The 19,448-nt window shown below is 47.7% G+C and overlaps 1 protein-coding gene across 2 annotated transcripts in view; it reads right to left on the reverse strand.

Moving 5' to 3' along the window:
* Positions 1-19,448, reverse strand: part of RNF8 (ring finger protein 8) — a 199,303-nt gene that overhangs the window by 89,233 nt on the left and 90,622 nt on the right. For both annotated transcript variants that reach the window (XM_086925911.1, XM_086925912.1), the window contains exon 5: positions 2,512-2,601. In XM_086925911.1, the coding sequence (XP_086782037.1) occupies positions 2,512-2,601 (90 nt within the window). The remainder of the gene's footprint in view (positions 1-2,511; positions 2,602-19,448) is intronic.

Here is a 19,448-nt window from a genome sequence, read left to right on the forward strand (position 1 = left end):
GTGGAGTGGGATAGAGTGCAGAGTGGAGAGACACAATTGAGCGGCATTGTGTGTAGTGAGGTATTGTGTCGCACAGTGGCACAGCGTAGAGTTGAGTGGCTTGGCGTACAGTTGAGGCTCAGAGAGCAGGGCTGTGGAGTGCTGCAGAGCGGATTGGCGCGGAGTGGTGTGGAGTAAAGTGGAAAAAAGTAGGCTGGTGTAGAGTGCAGCCAAATGGAATTGAGTGGGGCAAAGTGGAGCAGGGCAGAGGGGCGCAGAAGAGAGGGGCACGGAGGGGAGCAGAGTGGAGGAGCGGAGGGCGCAGAGTGGCGTTGCGGAGAGTGGCACAGAGTGCCACGGTGCAGGGGTGCAGAGTGCAGTGCATGGCACGGATTGGAGTGGTGCAGAGTAGAGTGCAGTGTGGTAGAGTGCAGCAGCGTAGAGTGGGATGCTGCAAAGTAGATTAAATGGTGCCCAACAATGTTTTTTCAGTGAGAGAAGGGGATGCCTTCATGCGAACAATTGTGTTCTTTGTGAGTATCAAGGAGGTCAGTGGACGCAGACTTCTCAAAAGATTGTACGCCACAAGAAGAGCAACAATCATCTTGAGCAAAGCATAGCTACAAAAAGGAACTCCGCCCAAGATCAACCACCAGACAATGAGTGTTGCGATTCACGGCTGCTGCACGTTTGGATGCTCCTGCTTGCCCCACAAAGGTACAGACTCTGATGGTGTGAGAGCTCCTTCTAGCTGCACTGAAATCCAGCCTGCCAGTTCAAGGGAAGTAACAAATCTTTGAACCAGCTGTAAGCCTGCTGTGGAGAAAGCAGAAAACTGGTTTTGTTCACCCTAAAGGTAAGGGAGACTTTGTTGACAATATGAAAGTGTGAGCTGGGAAAGAAAGAACCACAGAACTCTGTGAAGCCCAACCAAAGGGTAGACACTTGTTAATTTGTATATAAACTCAAAACGAATCACTTTAGATCTGAGAGTTCAGGAAAAACATGTGTAAGGTACAGGCCCATCACAGCTTAACTTTACACAGGACCGAACGTGCAGCCAACAGGATAAGATGGAGCACTAAGGTGTGTGCGTCTGTGATACTGAGCAATAACTCAGAACTTTAATATTGTCCTAGAAGCACAAACAGTGGCAATAATTTCTATTGTGTACATGTTCTAAATGTACTTTGTTTTTATAGGGTTTAAGCTCAACAGGGTTCACATTCCAATCATCATTTTTCCTGCAATTCTCCAGGGGATTTCAAACACACTTAGTCCCAAGTCAAACCCTTGGAGACAGGTAGGAGATTTTTCCCAATATCGAAAAGTGTTTGTCTAATTACTAACCTAAAGTGCAGTGGAAATAATCCTGCCTCCTCTCTTGCAAGATCTATTCCTTGGAGTTCCCTTCCTAATTCACTCCCCCTTCTTAAAGAGTGGCCTGAGGGCCAGGACCTCAGCAGCATCTGCGCCTGAGGGCCAGGACCTCAGCAGCATCTGCGCCGGAGGGCCAGGACCTCAGCAGCATCTGCGCCGGAGGGCCAGGACCTCAGCAGCATCTGCGCCGGAGGGCCAGGACCTCAGCAGCATCTGCGCCGGAGGGCCAGGACCTCAGCAGCATCTGCGCCGGAGGGCCAGGACCTCAGCAGCATCTGAGGGCCAGGATCTCAGCAGCATCTGCGCCGGAGGGCCAGGACCTCAGCAGCATCTGAGGGCCAGGATCTCAGCAGCATCTGCGCCGGAGGGCCAGGATCTCAGCAGCACCTGCGCCGGAGGGCCAGGATCTCAGCAGCACCTGCGCCGGAGGGCCAGGATCTCAGCAGCATCTGCGCCGGAGGGCCAGGATCTCAGCAGCATCTGCGCCGGAGGGCCAGGATCTCAGCAGCATCTGCGCCGGAGGGCCAGGATCTCAGCAGCATCTGCGCCGGAGGGCCAGGATCTCAGCAGCATCTGCGCCGGAGGGCCAGGATCTCAGCAGCATCTGCGCCGGAGGGCCAGGATCTCAGCAGCATCTGCGCCGGAGGGCCAGGATCTCAGCAGCACCTGCGCCGGAGGGCCAGGATCTCAGCAGCACCTGCGCCGGAGGGCCAGGATCTCAGCAGCACCTGCGCCGGAGAGCCAGGATCTCAGCAGCACCTGCGCCAGAGGGCCAGGATCTCAGCAGCATCTGAGCCGGGTGAAGAGTCTGTATTTACCCAGTGTCCCTGTGGTAGTCTTAAGCACTGGAGTAATGAGGGGATCTAGAGGGCGGGTTATATACGGCCAGCCAAGGGAGACTGCAAAGGGACCCTAGGAACAAGAATGGGGACTTCCTCTTGTGCAGACCCACCCCATCAGCTACACGTGTGATGAGGTACCCAACTCAGTAATTTGTTGGAAGAGAAAGAATTTCGGAAACAAAAATACACTTTCGAGATTGTGACTAATGGGCACAAACAGGATAAAAGAGAAAAGAGATGCAAGGGACAAACTGGGAAGAGGTGGTTGAAACCTGAGAAAGGGCTAAGACTTGCAGTGAATATTTCATACCATGGTTGCCTGCAGCTCCTTGTTCTTGGCTTGAATGATCTGCTCAAAATCCTTCTTGCTGCGATTTAGTTCTTCCATTAGAAGAGTATGCTGTAATGAAGATTCAAACAAAAAACTTCAGAACAATCGCCGGGTTTCATATTTATGACTTTGGAAATGAATCTTAAACCTTGTACTACGTTACAGCACTCCAAGACTCGATATTAACAACCATTCGCAGCCATGGCCAATTCCATTCGAGTTTAAAATCCTCGATTTTGTTTTATCCCCATAACAGACAGAACCAACGAGTTTAAAACATTTTGTTCGAATCAATCTCTCTAAAAATGAGACAAAGCAATTATTTTCCTGGGTAGAAGCATGTTCTTGGGTCCATAGTTACAATGTGATAATCTTAAAAACTACAGGGCACACCAATATGTCTAATGCAAAGCTCCCCACCTAAATTAACAAACATTTTCTTTATCTTTTAAGCTCATAGTACACAAAGAATATTGGGAGGTGCAGACAAGTGTACAGATTGCGTTGAGCCAAACAGCTAGAAAATAAGCTAATAAAACTGTAAACACAGCTAACAAGTGAAGTGTACATAGGCTCCCTCTTGGTAGGCCACCTCACACTGTTAAGCTCCTGCATTTTTTTGGCTTTAATTATTATTCATTTGGCAAGTATACAGACGTGAAGTAGTGTCATAAACAGTGTACAATACAGTCACTACATGTCTCTGCAGTTGCTAAGGTACACTGATGTATACCAATAAGAGACACTATGATAAAGGCAAAGTGGTGTACACAGCATGACAAGGTCATTGGTTATAGTTGCTCAACAACTCTAGTTTATTCAGCGAGCTGCTGTTGTTGATACGCGATACATTATCTATTCATTTCTCAAATCTCCTCCAAAGGAGTGAACAGGTTGGAGCAACAGATATGTTACATCTTTGGTACTATGGAAAGCCAGGTGTGACAGTTATGCAGTGTATATTCAAATTTTGTCTAAAACTAAAAAAAAAAAAAACTGACCAAACACCTGGGATCATAAACAATAAAAATTAAAGACTGGGCGAGGTCAAATCTATGAATGTGTGGTTCGGTCGGGTCAGTCAAGCTCAGGCGTATATGGTGCCATATTTACACATTGGGCTGCGGGATGCAAAGCACCGTGGGCGGGATGAGGAAGGGGGGGGGGGGGGGGGGGGGGAACAGGAAGGTCAATCTAGAGGTCCAATCTGAGGCTCAAAGGGAAAATGGACGGCTTGGGGGATTGAGGGAGGAGGGAGGAGGACAGGGGGGTACAGACAGGTCAGCGGTCCTGGTGCACCCAGGTCTAGATGATACCGTTCTGCAGGCACACTTGGTGGTAAGCAGTCAAGGCATTATCCCAGTCTTGCGCTACGGGGAACATGCGCAGTCCTGCCGTCTCCTCTCTGTGCAGAGCTGCACACTCCGGCCTTGCCCAATTATCAAACGAGGTACGCCAGTGTATGGCTTGTGGGGGTACTCTGTTTTTCCATCGTTTGGTGATGAGGCATTTCGCAGTAATCAGCCCTAGGTCCCAGAAACTGGCCCGTACCTTCGTCCGTACCGTCCTCTTGAAAAGGCCCAAGAGGCAAGCTTTCCAGGTGTGTGGTAAGTCGCTCCCCGTTGCCAATGAGGTCGACACTAATTTCCAATATTCGTTCAGAAGAGGGCAGGCCCAAAGCATGTGCAGCAGTTGCGCGTCTACAAGTCTGCATCTGGGGCATGCCGTTGAGTCCAGGTCAAAGTATCTATTAATTTTATCTGGGGATAGGTATGCACGGTGCACAATGTAATATTGTATAATCGTGAAACGGGAGTTGCGTGGGACACAGGTGGCCCCAGCTAGCACCAACGCCCATTCCTTGTCTGTCCCGGCGCGGCCCCTGTCAATAGTCCATTTGTCTCGTAGGCGTTGTGGCGAAAATTGTGTGTGCGTATGTAGCGTTTGGGCGAGCCAATGTACATGTGAGAACCATTGCCCATCACATGCAGGTATTGAATCAGTAAGTGAACCGGCAGTTCCACTGTTAGGTCACCCCAAGCTTGTTTTAGCAGGCGGACAAGTGTCGCATGTGTCAGAAATTGTCCAGGAGGTATCCCCGTGCTAGCTACCAGGGACTCAAACGAGAGTAGAGTGCCCTCTGCAAAGAGGTCTCCCAAACTGTCCAAATCAGCGTTTGTCCAACCACTCAGCGCTGCTTCTGTGAGAGTGCCTCCTTAGCCAGGGTGTCCCCAATAGTGGTAAGTTAGGGGCATACAGTGCGACAGAGCGTGTAAGCTTTAGGCTTCTCACATAGCACTTCCTCGCCACAGCAAGGTGCAACTGGTCTGGGCAGCGCTTCTTAGCTAGAGGATGAAACAGTTCATGTATCTGAGCCACTGTCATGACTGTCAGCCGAGGTCGTGTCACTCAAATTCTTGCCGCTCAACCAGTAGGCAACCCATTGCAGTTGTGCTGCTAGGTAGTAGAGTTCCTGGTTAGGGACAGACAACCCTCCATGTATCGTTGCGGCGATAAGTGTCTTAAGCGCAACTCTAGGTCGCCCTGCATTCCAGATTAGTCGCCTGGTCAGTGTTTCCAGTTCTCTGAAAATTCTGGTCGGGACATACACCGGCAGGTTGGCATAAAAGTACAACAGCCTAGGCAGTACTATCATTTTAGTAAGGGTAATCCAGCTGGGGACATTCAATGGAAGGGAGTTCCAAAACGCAACCTGCGCTTGGAGTGATGAAATAGCCCTCACGAGGTTACCCTCCAGTAGGTCGACGGGGTCACGATAAATGCAGATTCCTAAATAGCGGAAAACGGTAGGGTACCAGGCGAGTCTCTCGCCCATCACTACAATGTCAGTTTCTGGCGTGTCCTGAGCAAAAGAGTATACTCCTGACTTAGCCCAGTTGACACGAAGGCCCGATACGTCTCCAAAGTCGCTGAATATGGTGGTGAGCGCACGTGGAAAGCGAGTCAGATCTCTAACATAGATCAATAGATCATCCGCGTATAGCGACACCGAGTGTACCCCATCGGCCAAAGGGATACCCCACTCTGCACCAGAGGCGCGGAGTTGTGTCGTCAGGGGTTCCATTATGAGAGCGAAGATTAGGGGGGAGAGGGGGCACCCCTGCCTAGTACCTCTGGACTCGGACCAAATCTGACAGGAGCCGGCCCGTGTGCACTCGCACTACAGGACCCTGGTAAAGGAGTTCCACCATCTGTAGGTAGTCATCTCCCAGTTCAAACTTCTTCAGCACTTGCAGCAGGTAAGGCCATTCCACAAAGTCAAATGCTTTCTCAAAATCGAGAACCAAACACCCCGATCGAGGTCACTTTGACGCGGCCAGGCTTTGCACACGTAAGAGACGTCTAATGTTGTAAGACTTATTACGGGTTGGTACAAAGCCGTTCTGGTCAGCATGTACTAAAGCAGGCACCAAGGGCGCCAATCTTTGGGCCAGGGCAGACACCAGGATCTTATAATCCGTATTTAGGAGTGAAAGTGGTCTATATGAACCCATGCGGAGTCCATCTCTACCCGGCTTTAAAAGAGATATGACATTTGCTTCATTCAGGGTGGGAGGGAGAGCGGAGTTCTCTATTGCTGCCTTATACATCCGCAGCAGTTCGGGTATGAGGATGACAGAATAGGCCTTGTAGAACTCCGCAGGCAACCCATCTGGTCCTGGGGTCTTACCATTGGAGGGGGAAAAGATGACCGCCCTAATCTCTTCAGCCTCGAGCGGTGCACCTAATTCATCTTGTTGCACAGTGTTGGCAGATGGAAGGGGTAGTGCCGATAGATATTCTGAGATTTCGGCCTCTGTGACCCGCAACCGGGAGCGTGAAAGGCTCTCGTAATGGCTTGTAAATGCCTCGTGTACAACTCTCTGTGTATAGACCGCGGTGCCTTGTGCGGTATTTAGCGCTAGTATTGGCGCAGTTTGGGTGCCTCGTCTTATCAGCCAAGATAATAATTTGCCCGGTTTGTCCCCAGCGTGATGTGTGCGTGCTGAATGGGCAGCGTAATTCAGGCTATTTAGTCTGTCTAAGAGGTGAGTGTGTTGCTCTCGGGCCTCCACCAATCTCGTGTCATCGCCCTCAGCTGCCTCGCGTTCACTATCTAGTAAGGTGGCTTCTACAGCTGTCAAGTCCCTTTCCACCTGCCGCAGCATGCCCGCCTGCATGCCCAGGCAGTTGCCAGGCGTGACTATCTTAAACGCCTCCCACTCCATCTGCGGAGTAGATGCAGTGTCGTTGTTGTCTTCAAAATATTGCAATATACGGTTCGAAAGTGCCTCCCTGTATGGGGCATCCAACAATACATATGGTTGGAGCAGCCACTTGGGTACCGGTGGGTGAGGGCGTTCCCAGGCAAAGCCTAAGATGTGTGGATTGTGATCAGAGTGAGTGCGGCCCAAGTACTCGGTGTTCGTGACATGGAGGAGTAAATCACTTGTGAGCAGGAACCTATCTAGTCTGACGTGCAGTGTGTGGGCCCCCGAGTAAGAAGAGTAGGTTCTCGTGTGTGGATTTCGAGTGCGCCAGACATCATGTAGGTCCCATTGTGCTGCCCATTCTGCAAGTGCCTTCTGTGCCCCACTCGCCGTTGCATTTGCTAAGGGGGGGAATGAGCGATCGAGTGCAACATCCAATACACAATTAAAATCACCGCCAAGTAAAAGTGGCATTCCCGGCCAGGGTGCAAGCACCGACGACAATCGGGAAAGGAAGGGTCCCTGTTCCGTATTAGGGCCATAAACAGAGGCCATGATAACCTGTTGTCCATCTAGCTTACCCTGCAGAAGTACATATCTGCCCTCAACATCTATTGTACTGTGAGAGAGTGCAAAGGGGACCCCAGGGCGTATCCAGATTAAAGCTCCCCGAGGAAATGCCGAAAAACCTGTGGCATATAATTGACCACTCCACCTGCGGCGCAGCGTAGACACCTCCGAGTCCATCAAGTGGGTCTCTTGTAATAGTGCTATTTGTATTTGGTGTCGATTAAGGTACGAATAAACCTGTTAACGGCGTGAAGGTGTGTGCATGCCACGCACGTTCCAGGTACAGAAGTTAACCGTAGTCATGGTTTGTCCGTTTCACCAAATCCCCCACCATCCACCCGCCCCCAGTACACAATTTAGATATATAACATTTCAGAAATCCACATAGCTCAATGCAAATCAATTGCCCTCGATCCGTGCCCTGCAAACACACATTCGGGATATAGGAATAAACCACCAGTCTTACAAACAAGGGAAACATCAACATAATACCATAAGGTCGACAGCGGAACATGATGTCGTCCAAACGCTCTAGTGAGCACTAGAAGTCCGTAAGTTCAAGGGGGGGGGGGGGTCACTGAGCCCACAGTTCTTAGCGTCACAGGGTGTACATGCAATCAGGGCGAGGGTGCTGTCCCCCACCACAGGTAGTCATTGTCATCTAGCACAGTTCCAGCGAGAGTATTCAATGCCAGGCGAGGGTGTCTCAGCGTGCTCAAGGACTCGCGGCTCGACAGTAGCATATCCCAGATCACAGCCTGGCACTCACCTTCCGGGGACTCGTCCACCCCATCAACATAGTCTCATAGCTCACCAGTAGTGATCACATCCATGTCGTATCAGTACAGAGGTCTGCGCACTTGTCCATGTCAGGCAGGTGCGGGCGCCCGTACAAGGCCAGGGTCACCTCAGTAGCCTCATCTCTGTATCAGGTAGTTCCAGAAGTGCGTCCGCAGTAGCTCCCTTAATGTCCGTTCAGTGAGACATCCGTCTCAGGACGCACTCAGTGTATCATATCTGCAGTTTGTGGTGTGACATCCGGAAGGTCCAATGAAATCTGGGAGTTTGGTATACCGTATAGGTATTCATCGTCGCTCACCTGGGTTTCCGGGCTGGCCGCCAAGGCAGGGTCTGCTGTTTGTGAACCACTGATTTCCACCACCATGCGAAGGGCCTCCTGTTGTTCACTCTGCATGCGTTCAGGTGTGGGACCCACCTCCGGTTCCGCATGCGTTGAATTCGCTGACGAGGGCCTTCTGCGGCGTCTTCTTCGGGGTCCACGGTCACGTCTCGACCTCGGCGGCATCTCCCTAGGTTCCGTGTCGACACCAGAGTCAAGCCAAGCCTCAACCGCCTCGGGGGTAGTGAAGAAGTGTGTCTTGTCCTGTGCAACCACACGCAGGCGGGCCGGAAACAGCAGAGAATATTTCAGAGACAGGTGGCGAAGTCGCTGTTTTACCACCAGAAAAGAGTGGCGCTGACGTTGCACCTGCACTGTGTAATCAGGAAAGAACATGATTTTGGAGTTCTCTACTTTGACATCAGACAATTTCCGGGTCTCGCGTAATATAGTATCACGGTCTCTGTAGGTCAAGACTCGGATGAGCAGAGGCCTCGGATTAGAGCCTACAGGAGGAGGACGTGTTGGTACTCGATGGGCGCGCTCCACCACGAAATGTTGTGACAGGGTACCTTCTGGCAGTAGGCTCTTGAGCCAGCGTTCCATGTGTTCCGCCGGCTCTCTGCTCTCCCATCTTTCCGGCAGGCCCACTATGCGGACGTTGTTTCTCCTCGCCCGCCCTTCCGCGTCATCCACCCAATCTTCTAGGAACTCCACTCTGTTAAGGAGGTCCTGGACGTGCTTGTCTATCAGCGAGAGTTTGGGCGTCATATCCGCCACGGTCGTTTCAAGGACAGTCGTCCTGTCCGAGAGCTTCTTATGTTCAGCCCGGAGGTGCGTCAGGTCAATGGCCACTCCACCAATCTTAGACTCTAGAGAGGCGCGGGTCTGTTGCATGGACTCCTCTAGTCTCTCCATTGCTGCAAGCATGGTATCCAGTTTAGAGGCTGTCTGATCCGGTTCAGTTTGTTTCGCCATCTTCCCTTTCACCTGGGTGCCACCCGCGCCAGCTCTCGTCTTAGGTCCTCTAAGACATGGGAATCGCGAGAGCGAGTCTGTTACAGCGTGGTCAGGATGGTCGCCCACAGCGGCAGGCAAGGAGAGCACGGCTGCGGCGCGACAAGCCAGATGGGGGGGGGGAACGCGGGCCGTCCGCCCCCTAGAGTCCCACAAGAACCCTCCTGTAGAAAGTATGATCCCGTTTAGGGAGGTGTCGGTGCTACGTGTCTGATGTCGCTCCCAGCCGCAGCCAGTGGTCGCCAGTGGGGTCAGGTGGGCCCCAAGCGTAGTGAGGCAGCCGGCTTCCCCGACGTGCAGGTTAGGGCAGGTATCATGTAAAACCTCACTCCTCAATGCTCCCTTACTCGCCCGTCAGCGTCCCTAGAGTGCAAGAGACTCCCCGCCCTACAGGAATCCGTGCCCGGTGACCCAGTGTGACAGGCAATGGCGAGCGCACCTCCCTCCCGCTTCTCAGGGTGGCAAAACAGGCAGTAGTAGTCCGTCTCCCTAGTGACACACAGGCCCAGTGTAGCCCCCAATCGTAATCGCCGCTGGGATCGTCGCAAGAAGCCTCCGTGAGACAGTCAGTGGTCTATCAAGCTCTAAGTAGCGGGGTCTCTGTTCTCAATATCCAGGCCTGCAAGCCCCAGGTGGGGTGTGCCAACAGTGAGTTCCTCAAGGCACTACGCAGCCGCGCGTCCCCTCGCCCCCACTCCAACGAGTTCTCGTGCTAGGGTGAGGTGACTCCAAGTCCATGTACAGTAGGTGTAGGTGGAGGGCGTCGCGAGCAGCCACGCGCCAGCCAGATAGGGGGGAGGGAGAGGACTAGTTACAGTAGGCTGTGCCAGGAAACACCCGCATGTATGTGCAGGGGTCCGGGCGAGATGTAAGGGGCCCCGGAATCCTTGTTGCAGGTAATCCCTCGTCCAGACTGCCACTCCAGCCCAGAACCGATTCTCCTTACCGCAGTCAGGACCCGGCTCCTCAACAGTGTCCGGTGGTAGTACCCCGCTCACGATTCGCGGGTCTCCCCACGCTGCTAGCGCGGTCAGGGGCACAGTCGTCGTCTCAGTGGTGCCCCAGTAGGAGTTTGAAGGGAGCGAGGACGGTTCCAAGGTGCCAGGGAGCGCGCGCCAAGGTCCACTGACGCAGGGCCTAGTAGGCCCGATTCATCCCCAGCCTCAATTGGTTGCAGGCGCCGGCCGGAAGGGGCCGCCCGCGGGATGTGTGATCTCTGTTTTCAGCGGTGCGGCCAGAAGCTGATCGCCGACTTCAAACTTCGCCAGCATAGGGAGAGGTACTGTAGGTTACCTCGCTGGTGTTTTCAGCCAGTTTCGGATGCCATTAGATGGATAAATGCCCTGTGGTAGGGGAGCTTCGCTCGGAGCTCTACCCAGGCATGTCAGTCTCCATTGCGCGCTTAGCCACGCCCCCGTTAAACTCCTGCTTCTGCACGGAAATGCAGGATCTCAGATGGCAAACTTTGAATCTGTCACCAAATAATTAAGTGGCGAAAACTCCATTATCATCTAAATTGTCTGCTCTACTAAGAACGATGTGCAGAACTAGGACTGTGCTGGTACAGAGAACTGCAGACTTTCAACATTTTACTGTAATTCTATGAATGCTGCTTTGCAGCAAAATCTATGGAGTTCCAATAGGAGAGGAACAGACCTGGGAGGATGGTGGGGAGAATGAGCCAACTTGCCCATGTGTCCCAGGCCAGGAACGACCTGCACTGACTTCTAATCAGAAAATACGCCACTGACAAAATACTGTGTTACTTCAATCAAGTGTGGAAAGCTCAAAATCATGGATGCTTGGGAAATGTGTCTAAGACTAGACCTTAACTCCGATTGAGAGCTTCACTGGAGAGACCAACAAAGTCTAATGTCGACTCTTAAGAAAAAATAGACTAGTAGGCAGAATCTTTCAGCTTACCGCGTTAAGGTTGAATAGTCTGCCTTTCGATCTGAAATGGATTATTAAAACACATGTTTTTAACAGAAAGCCAGCGCAGTGGTTGCTATAACACAAGTCAAGCTTCTTAACCCTTTCGATGCTCATGACGAGCTCAGCTCGTCATGATGCACAGTTGAGCTGTGCTGATGACGAGCTGAGCTCGTCATGACACCAGCAAAATGGCAATTTCCAGCACAGGGGGGGGGAAACGCCTAGCAGCCAAGGTGTTAAACTGGTGAGGAGACCAAATACTGTATTTATTTATATCTGGATTGCACCTTTTAATCCTTCTAGGAAAGTCTGTAAACCATTCAGATCTTTTACTATGCACCAGAATGTCTCCCTCGTATGGGAAGAGTGCTTAGAATGCAACTTAGTTTGCAACGTAGCCTGTTAAAAATTGAGGTTTCCTCAATCTAAAATGTACTGAAATTTTCAAACGTTGATGCAACTCTATAGGCAGGATAGCATTTCATTGTTCAGATATAGAACACCGCAGCCACATCTGTGCTTATGCACTGCCCCAGAGTGAGTAAAGTGACTGAATTTTCTATTTCTCATACTCCCACTCAAATAAAGAGATGCACTACTTTAAATTGCATCCTATAAGCAAGCTAGGCACAATATGGCTGTTTTTACATCACTTTTGATATTGTAGTACTGAACCATGCACCCTGCTGTATAAATAGCACAAGGGAAACTGAAGCTTGAGTCCCATGTTGAACTGGAGACTGCACCCACTACCACCACATTCATGTTTGGGGAGGTGGGGGGGGCGACTGTTGCCTTATGGTAGTATTGGACCACACATATAGTGGTAATGTGGTGTGATATACAAGACAGACTAGGGCGGTCTGGTGTCGTCTTTTACGTCACTTTTGAATGCAAGGGTTAAGTTGTTCCACCAAGTGGCAATGAGTCATTTGAGGACCCTTGCGCTCCCTTATGACAGATACGGACTCAGTCTCTGCCCATTGATTCACTGTGTCTTGCCACAGAGTAATCTCGAGCAGGGACAAAGCCTTTCTAGCCAAAATGAATATGTTTAATACCCTGTCGGTTTTTCGCCAACTATAGAGCCCTAATATGCAGAACTCCACACAATATAAATAACGCCAACAAGTGGTTTGTGAGAGAATTGTCCAGAAGGCCTACGCTAGTGGGCCGTCCTAGAACATGTGTAAGATGTTGGCATGTAAATCGTGGCATCTGGGGCAGTCTGACGATACAGTAGGGCAGATTTTGTTAAGAAGGCCACGATCAGATAAGATTGATATAGTAGGTTATGCTGTGTGTACTGGAATCGCACATTGTGCAAAACTGTGTGGATATGCACATTTTCGGTCCACTCCTTTTGGGTAAGGGGACAGCAAATGTCTAGGTCCCACTTCTGACAAAGGGGGGATGGACCTGGCTGGAATAGCTCTAACAATTCAGGAGATGAGTCAACAGCCATAATTTATAGAAACAGTACTTGGAGTAACAGATGCGCAGGTCATTCAGGGTCTGTGATTCCCCCAGAAGCATTCTAACTCTGTGACCAAGTGCCTATGTATTAAGACTATTCAGCTGGAAGACCAGTTTGAGCCAACAGTATATGAAAGGGAATCATGGCTCAGTCCTGTGAAATGTATCCCGGAGCCATCCCATGCTCCTGCAGCACTACGCCCTGCCACTGGTCGAAAAGCACATATACTTTTAAAAGGAATCTCTGGGTCATATGATGTTAACAGTGGGGGAGGCTAGCTGGACTCTATGATCAGAGCTATGAGCCATGTGCAGCAGCTTCTTTAGGGCCTTAGGTGAGCAAATTTAGGGATAAACAGTTCGCAGACAATGGTCAGGGCACTCAGTCTGTCACAGTGCATAGATCAGATAGGTAACAGCTAGCTAACTACCAGTCTGACCACTGAAGCTGTGCAGCCAAACAGTAATGCTCGAAGACCGGGCCTCCCCAGCCCTCCCTGGGGTGTGCAGAGCTTAATCGGAGCTACTCTACACCACATGATCAAGTTCCCCAACATGGTGTTCAGAGTACAAAATATGCCATGAGGCACATGATCTGTAAATTGGTGAAGTAATAAAGGAGATTTGGTGACATTACCAATTTGGAGAACAACTAGACCTTGTACTGTCAAGTAAGGGAGTGCTGAAACAGGACCTGGGACCACAGGGAGGATTCTGCCTTCATTAAATCTCCAGAAAGTCTTTGCTGGCATGGTGTATATTAATTGCGAGGCATCGGAATGTGGAGATCTGATAGGCGTTTACTACTACATTATACTTGTGGCGAGCCGGTGAAGTAGGAACAAGTATATTTTAGTCCAATTCATCCCTCTTCCAGAAGCTTCTTGGAAGACTCCCAAGATATGCGCTGCTTCAGCCACGCCCTTGCAGATATCTAATGCATATCACAACATTGTCAAGAAAAGGTGAGCCAACTTTTATCTTATCATTGATCAGGATGTACATGTTTGCCCTGAATGGTGGAGATGATGTGCCAGAGTAAAAAGTAGTGTCAAAAGTAGGCACTCGGCTGGCATGTGCCGCAGCTCACAGTGAGTGACGCAAAGTAGTCAAGTCAAGTCAAAACCACTTTATTCGATTTAGTTAAAAATCATAAAAGCATTCTACAATCACAAAAAAAGGGGCAATACAAATTCATGAGAAATTACAAAGATCAATGGATCAATAGTATTTGTATATTCACAGTTTAAAAACAATTAAAAAACATCAATGGTAATTAATATATTCACAATTTAAAATACAGCTAAGAAGGAATAAATATTTAGCTAAAAAATTTACAAGTACAAAAAACATTATCCATTTCATCCTTCCGAGCAAAACCCTTGTATTACATTTTGAGTCTTCTCCTCCTGATCCTAACAGCAGAAACAAGATAATTGGCCACGCTAAACATAGCCAAAGCAGAGTCCAATAATTGGAGATACAGGAGGGCAGGTTTTGCCTGATGGAAGGTTTTATCCTTCAGTAATGGAACCAGGTATTTCTGTCTGGGCACAGTAAAAAAATGACAGAACAACATAAAGTGCATATTATCTTGCGTTGAAAAATTGTCGCAATTACAGACAGGGGCGTCCTCCTCCTTATACCAGCCTTGACTATCACAAAGGACCGTATAAATCTAATTAAACCGAAGTTTAACCAGAAGCCACCTGTGAAAGGGGATGTTGACGATGGTAAGGTACGGTTGTATAGTAAGGCAGGTAATGGTCAGGAAATGGGCTCTGACCGTGGGTTTAGTCAGTTGGCGTTCCTCCCTCTCCACATTTTTTTATTTGGTAAAGTTGAGCTTAACCCAATCTAGATCAGATTTCTTTAGACCTTGAGGGACCGCAAAAATATCGGGACGACCAAGGTCCGAAGAACACTTTTGAATGTATGATAGCCAAGCAATATTTTTAGAATTGTCCAATTTTAAACAGTCCACCAGTATTTTGTGATTCAAACCTAGATTGTTATTGGTCCAGGTCCTTATCCATAGCAAAATAGGAGCCATTAAAAGGGTGTCAGAAATATACCCTAGACCAAGTTCCTGGTGAAATGAAAACGTGGCTGTAGATTGGGGAAGCCCTAAAATGGATCGAAGGAACTTGTTTTCTTCCCTTTGAATAGTTTCGCCATTCACATAACCCCACAGACCGGAGCCATACCTGGCTATTGCCACAGATTTCGCCCTATACAAGTTTACTAAAGCACCAGTTGGCTTCCCACCCAGTCTCCTGGAAAAACTTAAAATAGCATTAGCCGAGCTCCTAACTGCTTTAGTTTTAGCTATGATTTGGGGAGCCCAGCTTCACTTGGTGTCGAAGATTACACCCAGGTAAGTAAAAATTTTGACATTAGTGATCACGTCACCATTGCAGTAGAACTGTTTAGAATTATTTTTGACAGCCCCAAAAGCCATGACGTGAGATTTGGAGTTGTTTATCACTAAGTCAAGTGAAGACATAAAATCATTAAAAGCATTTAAAAGTCTTTGCAAACCTAAATGGGTCCGAGCTATCAGAGCTGCGTCATCCGCGTACAGGAGAACAGGGATACGAGTATCCCCTGCACGCGGAGTGTCCAAGGTAGCAGTTAAAAGAGTCTTCTCAAGTGAATTTATATAAAGAGTGAACAGCATGGGAGCAAGAATGCAGCCCTGCCGCACGCCCCTACTTGATTTGAACCAAGCTGTACGATTACCTTCTTGGTCCATTCTAATAGAAGCTTTTAAATCCTTGTGTAGTTCTGCCAAAAAATATACAAGGGGAGGATCGAGACCCAATTTTAACAACATGGTCCACAGCCGGGCTCTATTAACCAAATCAAAGGCCGTGGACAGGTCCATAAAAGCAACAAAAATTGACCCCTTTTTTGCAGTAGTGTATTTCGAAATTATCAAATGAAGATTTAAGCATTGGTCCTCTGTTCCTCTGCCTGCACGGAACCCGTACTGGGCATCTGCTAGAATATCATTGTCTAGGGACCAAGTGTTAATTCTGGCTAGCAAAACTTTGCCCAGGATCTTCATAGAAGAGTCCAATAAAGAAATTGGTCGAAAACACTTGGGGTCACTTCTTTGGCCCTTTTTAAAAATGGGTACTATAATTGAACATGCCCAGGTTTTTGGCAAACCCCCCTCATGCACACAATTAAAAACATTGGCTAAAATCTCAGCCCACAACTCAGGGTTAAGTTTGTAGAGGTCCAGAGGTACCCCATCTGGGCCCGGAGCTTTGTTAGCAGCAGAGCCTAAAATTGCCAGCTCTACTTCTGATTTACTGAAATTTAACTTAGTAGGAGAGGTTGGGGAGTAGGGTATTGCAAACGCCTCGACTATTTCATTTGAGCCATATATATTGGAAAAATGATTAATCCAGTCTGCTTCAGGGATATTTATTTCAAGATCCATGTTATTAGTATGAGCAAATAAAGGATTATTAATTATGGCCCAAAATTTGGAGCTTTGTTTAAGGGTTGTAGAATCCATTAAAGAATCCCATGCTTCATCTTTGATGGCTTTTTTTCGTAATTTAACCGCCATTACATATTCTCTTCTCAACTGTGCCACCAAAGACCTATCTCTAGGGGATTGTTTAAGGGCTTTCAACAAAGCCGAGTGTGCCTTCGAGCAAATGCGATCAAACCACCTAAACACTGGGGCAGGACCCCTCCTTGGTTTCGCTGTGAGCTCTTTTTCTACTCCGGCACAAATAGCTTCAAAAGCACCAACAACCTCCCCCTCCTCATCTCTCCATCCCTACATTTCTCAATTTCAACTGCCATATGTTGCTCAATTAGACCATGAAAGTCCTCTGGACAAACTTTACACCATTTAAGGCGCCTTCCCTGGTCTCTGCTCCTTACATCCCTTGCAGAGGTGGCCGGGTTGTGGTCACTGAACCCACTTACAATTGCATTATAGAACAATACATAACGTAGGAGCCCCGGGGACATAAAAAAAGTAATCGATAATCGATTCGCTCCCCCTCGCGTTATACGTGACCACACGGTTTGTTGGGTCTGAGAACCCTGGTTCATATAAATCATTAGATGATAACAGTTTGGTTATATCTGTGGGTCGGTTTTTTAAGTGTTCAGAATGATTAGGCGCTCGACTTCTAACGGTATAGATTTGAGTTCTTGCTGTATCTAGGTAGGTGCTTCTTGGTCAGAGGAAAACCTTAACCTCTGTAAAGAGAAGTGGTGAAACCACCCCTCTTATGTTGATTTGGCAGAAAACCAGAGCACACTATATTTATTCAAAATATATTCCTCATTGAGTACTTTATTGATTCCGGATAGATCACACCCAAAGTAGATTTTTCAAAAGAGTTTTATTTGTGAACAGTGTCCACTTTTCAGGATTCACTGTATCAATCACTTAAGCCTACACGTGTTTCATCACAGCATGTGGCTGTGACTCATCAGGGCTAAATAAAAAGTAAAAAGAAAATGAAAACATAATCTAATAATGTCAAAAACACGTTGAAACGTGCGAATAGAGGGACACCAGTGGGTGGAAACCAACACAGAAGGGCGGGAAAAGAAAAAATGAAGTAAAGTGACTTATGCATGTATCATTGAAGCGACAGTTTTAGACCGGTTATAGATCTTAACACTGATGTGCGATAGAGTCAAGTGTCGTGACATACGGCGCACAAGCTATTGTCTCTGATAAGCGGTTGTGCTGTGAGGTGAGGTTATATCATACCGTTTGTACTTATAGATAAAATCCTAAATAGGCATTACTACTTGTGTACATAACTCAATCCTCCAAGTTAATGATAAAATGCTGCTCATTGGTTTCTAATAAAGCCTTCATTTTTGGACAACACATCCTATTGTTATAGAAGTTCTAACGTTCAAGGTTCTATGTACCTCACCTCTCATTGCTAAAGTATAATTATCAGTCACCATTCTATATCTAGTTAGCGGTACTACAACTTTTTACATGCTTAACGTTTCATTTGCTGACACCATTAATGTTCATGAAAACACTTTTCTTCGTGCCATTTTCTAACTCACATTGATATTTACCAAATCTTAGCAGATTATTGTCATATACCTTATTGTTTTCTTCTAATGTTTACATCAATTGTGAATATTTGTTTGAATTTTTTAGACCAAATGATTTACGAAGTTTCAATCTTAACCCTTCACTAATTTTAAAAAAACATTTCATTCCAAAGTCACAACATCTAAGTACCGCTTAAACCATTCATTTTAGTGCTCATTATAATTAACGCCGTGTCATTTTATTCCTGTAAAGTCGGGTTCTAACCTATCATTCCAATTTGGTCAATGCAAGGGTGAGGGAAATTAATAAAAGCAACTGTGAACGGGTTCTTAATACTCAAGTGATTACCTGATCAAATGATCGTGACTCGTGGTCTGTGAAGGAAATACAAAAGGGGGTAGTTGTTATATTTTTAAGAATAAGCCAAAGGAAAAGTGAATTGGGCACGTAACGGTGGAATTGCATAGATTGCCACATATAGTTTCAAGGAACTCACCGGGGAGCCGGTGATAATTCCAACCCGGTCCTAGTCGGGTAGTTAATTGGCACAGACGATTGCTACTTGTGCCGTCAGGAGATAAACTCACGTTGGTGGGATGGCGCAACACTCAAACAATATTTAAGAGTGCAAAGAATACCTAGAGGTCTTCGGTCACAGACCTTTCCCACCTTTGATGATCTTGATGATGACCTCCTAAACAAATGGGAGGAATCAGTGACTTTGAATTCCACTAATCTAATGAGAATTCTTATAGAAAATGCGGACAGAAAAGTGACAAAATTACAGGCAGAAATCTTGGAACTAGAGAAGGAGATAGAAGCCCTCAATCTGAAGGATGCCACTGAAAAAAACTACAAGATCCTTGAAGACATCCTGACCAAGCACCAAAATGACATCAAGGACCGCAAAGCAAGACAAATACGCAGAGATGAGGCAGATTACCGTGAAGGTAGAGTATTCACCTTTGCTAAAAAGTATGATCAACAATTCCAGAAACCAACTGGCAATCAACCAACTGCTAGATCTAGTGCCTCAAATATCTCCTCAAGCAACACCTCTTTGAATAGTGCTCCTGGAACAGAGAGTGAAACAGAAGATAATGTAACCAACAATCAAGACTCAAGAGCTACACCTACCACCTCAGGAGCTAGCAATACTTTTTCTCGAGAGGCGAGGACAATGAAAATAACGAATCGCACAAGAGGAAATCAAACCAACGTAAAACCCGCAGAGGTCAGAGAGGAGGACAAAGACGACTACCGAGAGAGATTGAGGTCCGGCAACAAGAAATGATTAACTTGCATGATCAGGATGTACAGGTAATTAACCTTTCATCTATAGAGCTGGACAGACACATGATTTCACTGTTAAGCAAAGGCCTGAGTTTCAATCCTACTGAATATGGGGATCCATGTAGGATGAAGATTGATTTGTTTAAATTTATCAGAGGACTGAAGCTAAAAAAACACTTTTGGACTACATTACCAGACAATACCACTGGCATTGATGATTCAACTGAAGTCACCA

The sequence above is a fragment of the Lissotriton vulgaris genome, chromosome 6 (genome assembly GCF_964263255.1).
Source record: "Lissotriton vulgaris chromosome 6, aLisVul1.2, whole genome shotgun sequence".
Lineage (NCBI taxonomy): Eukaryota > Metazoa > Chordata > Amphibia > Caudata > Salamandridae > Lissotriton > Lissotriton vulgaris.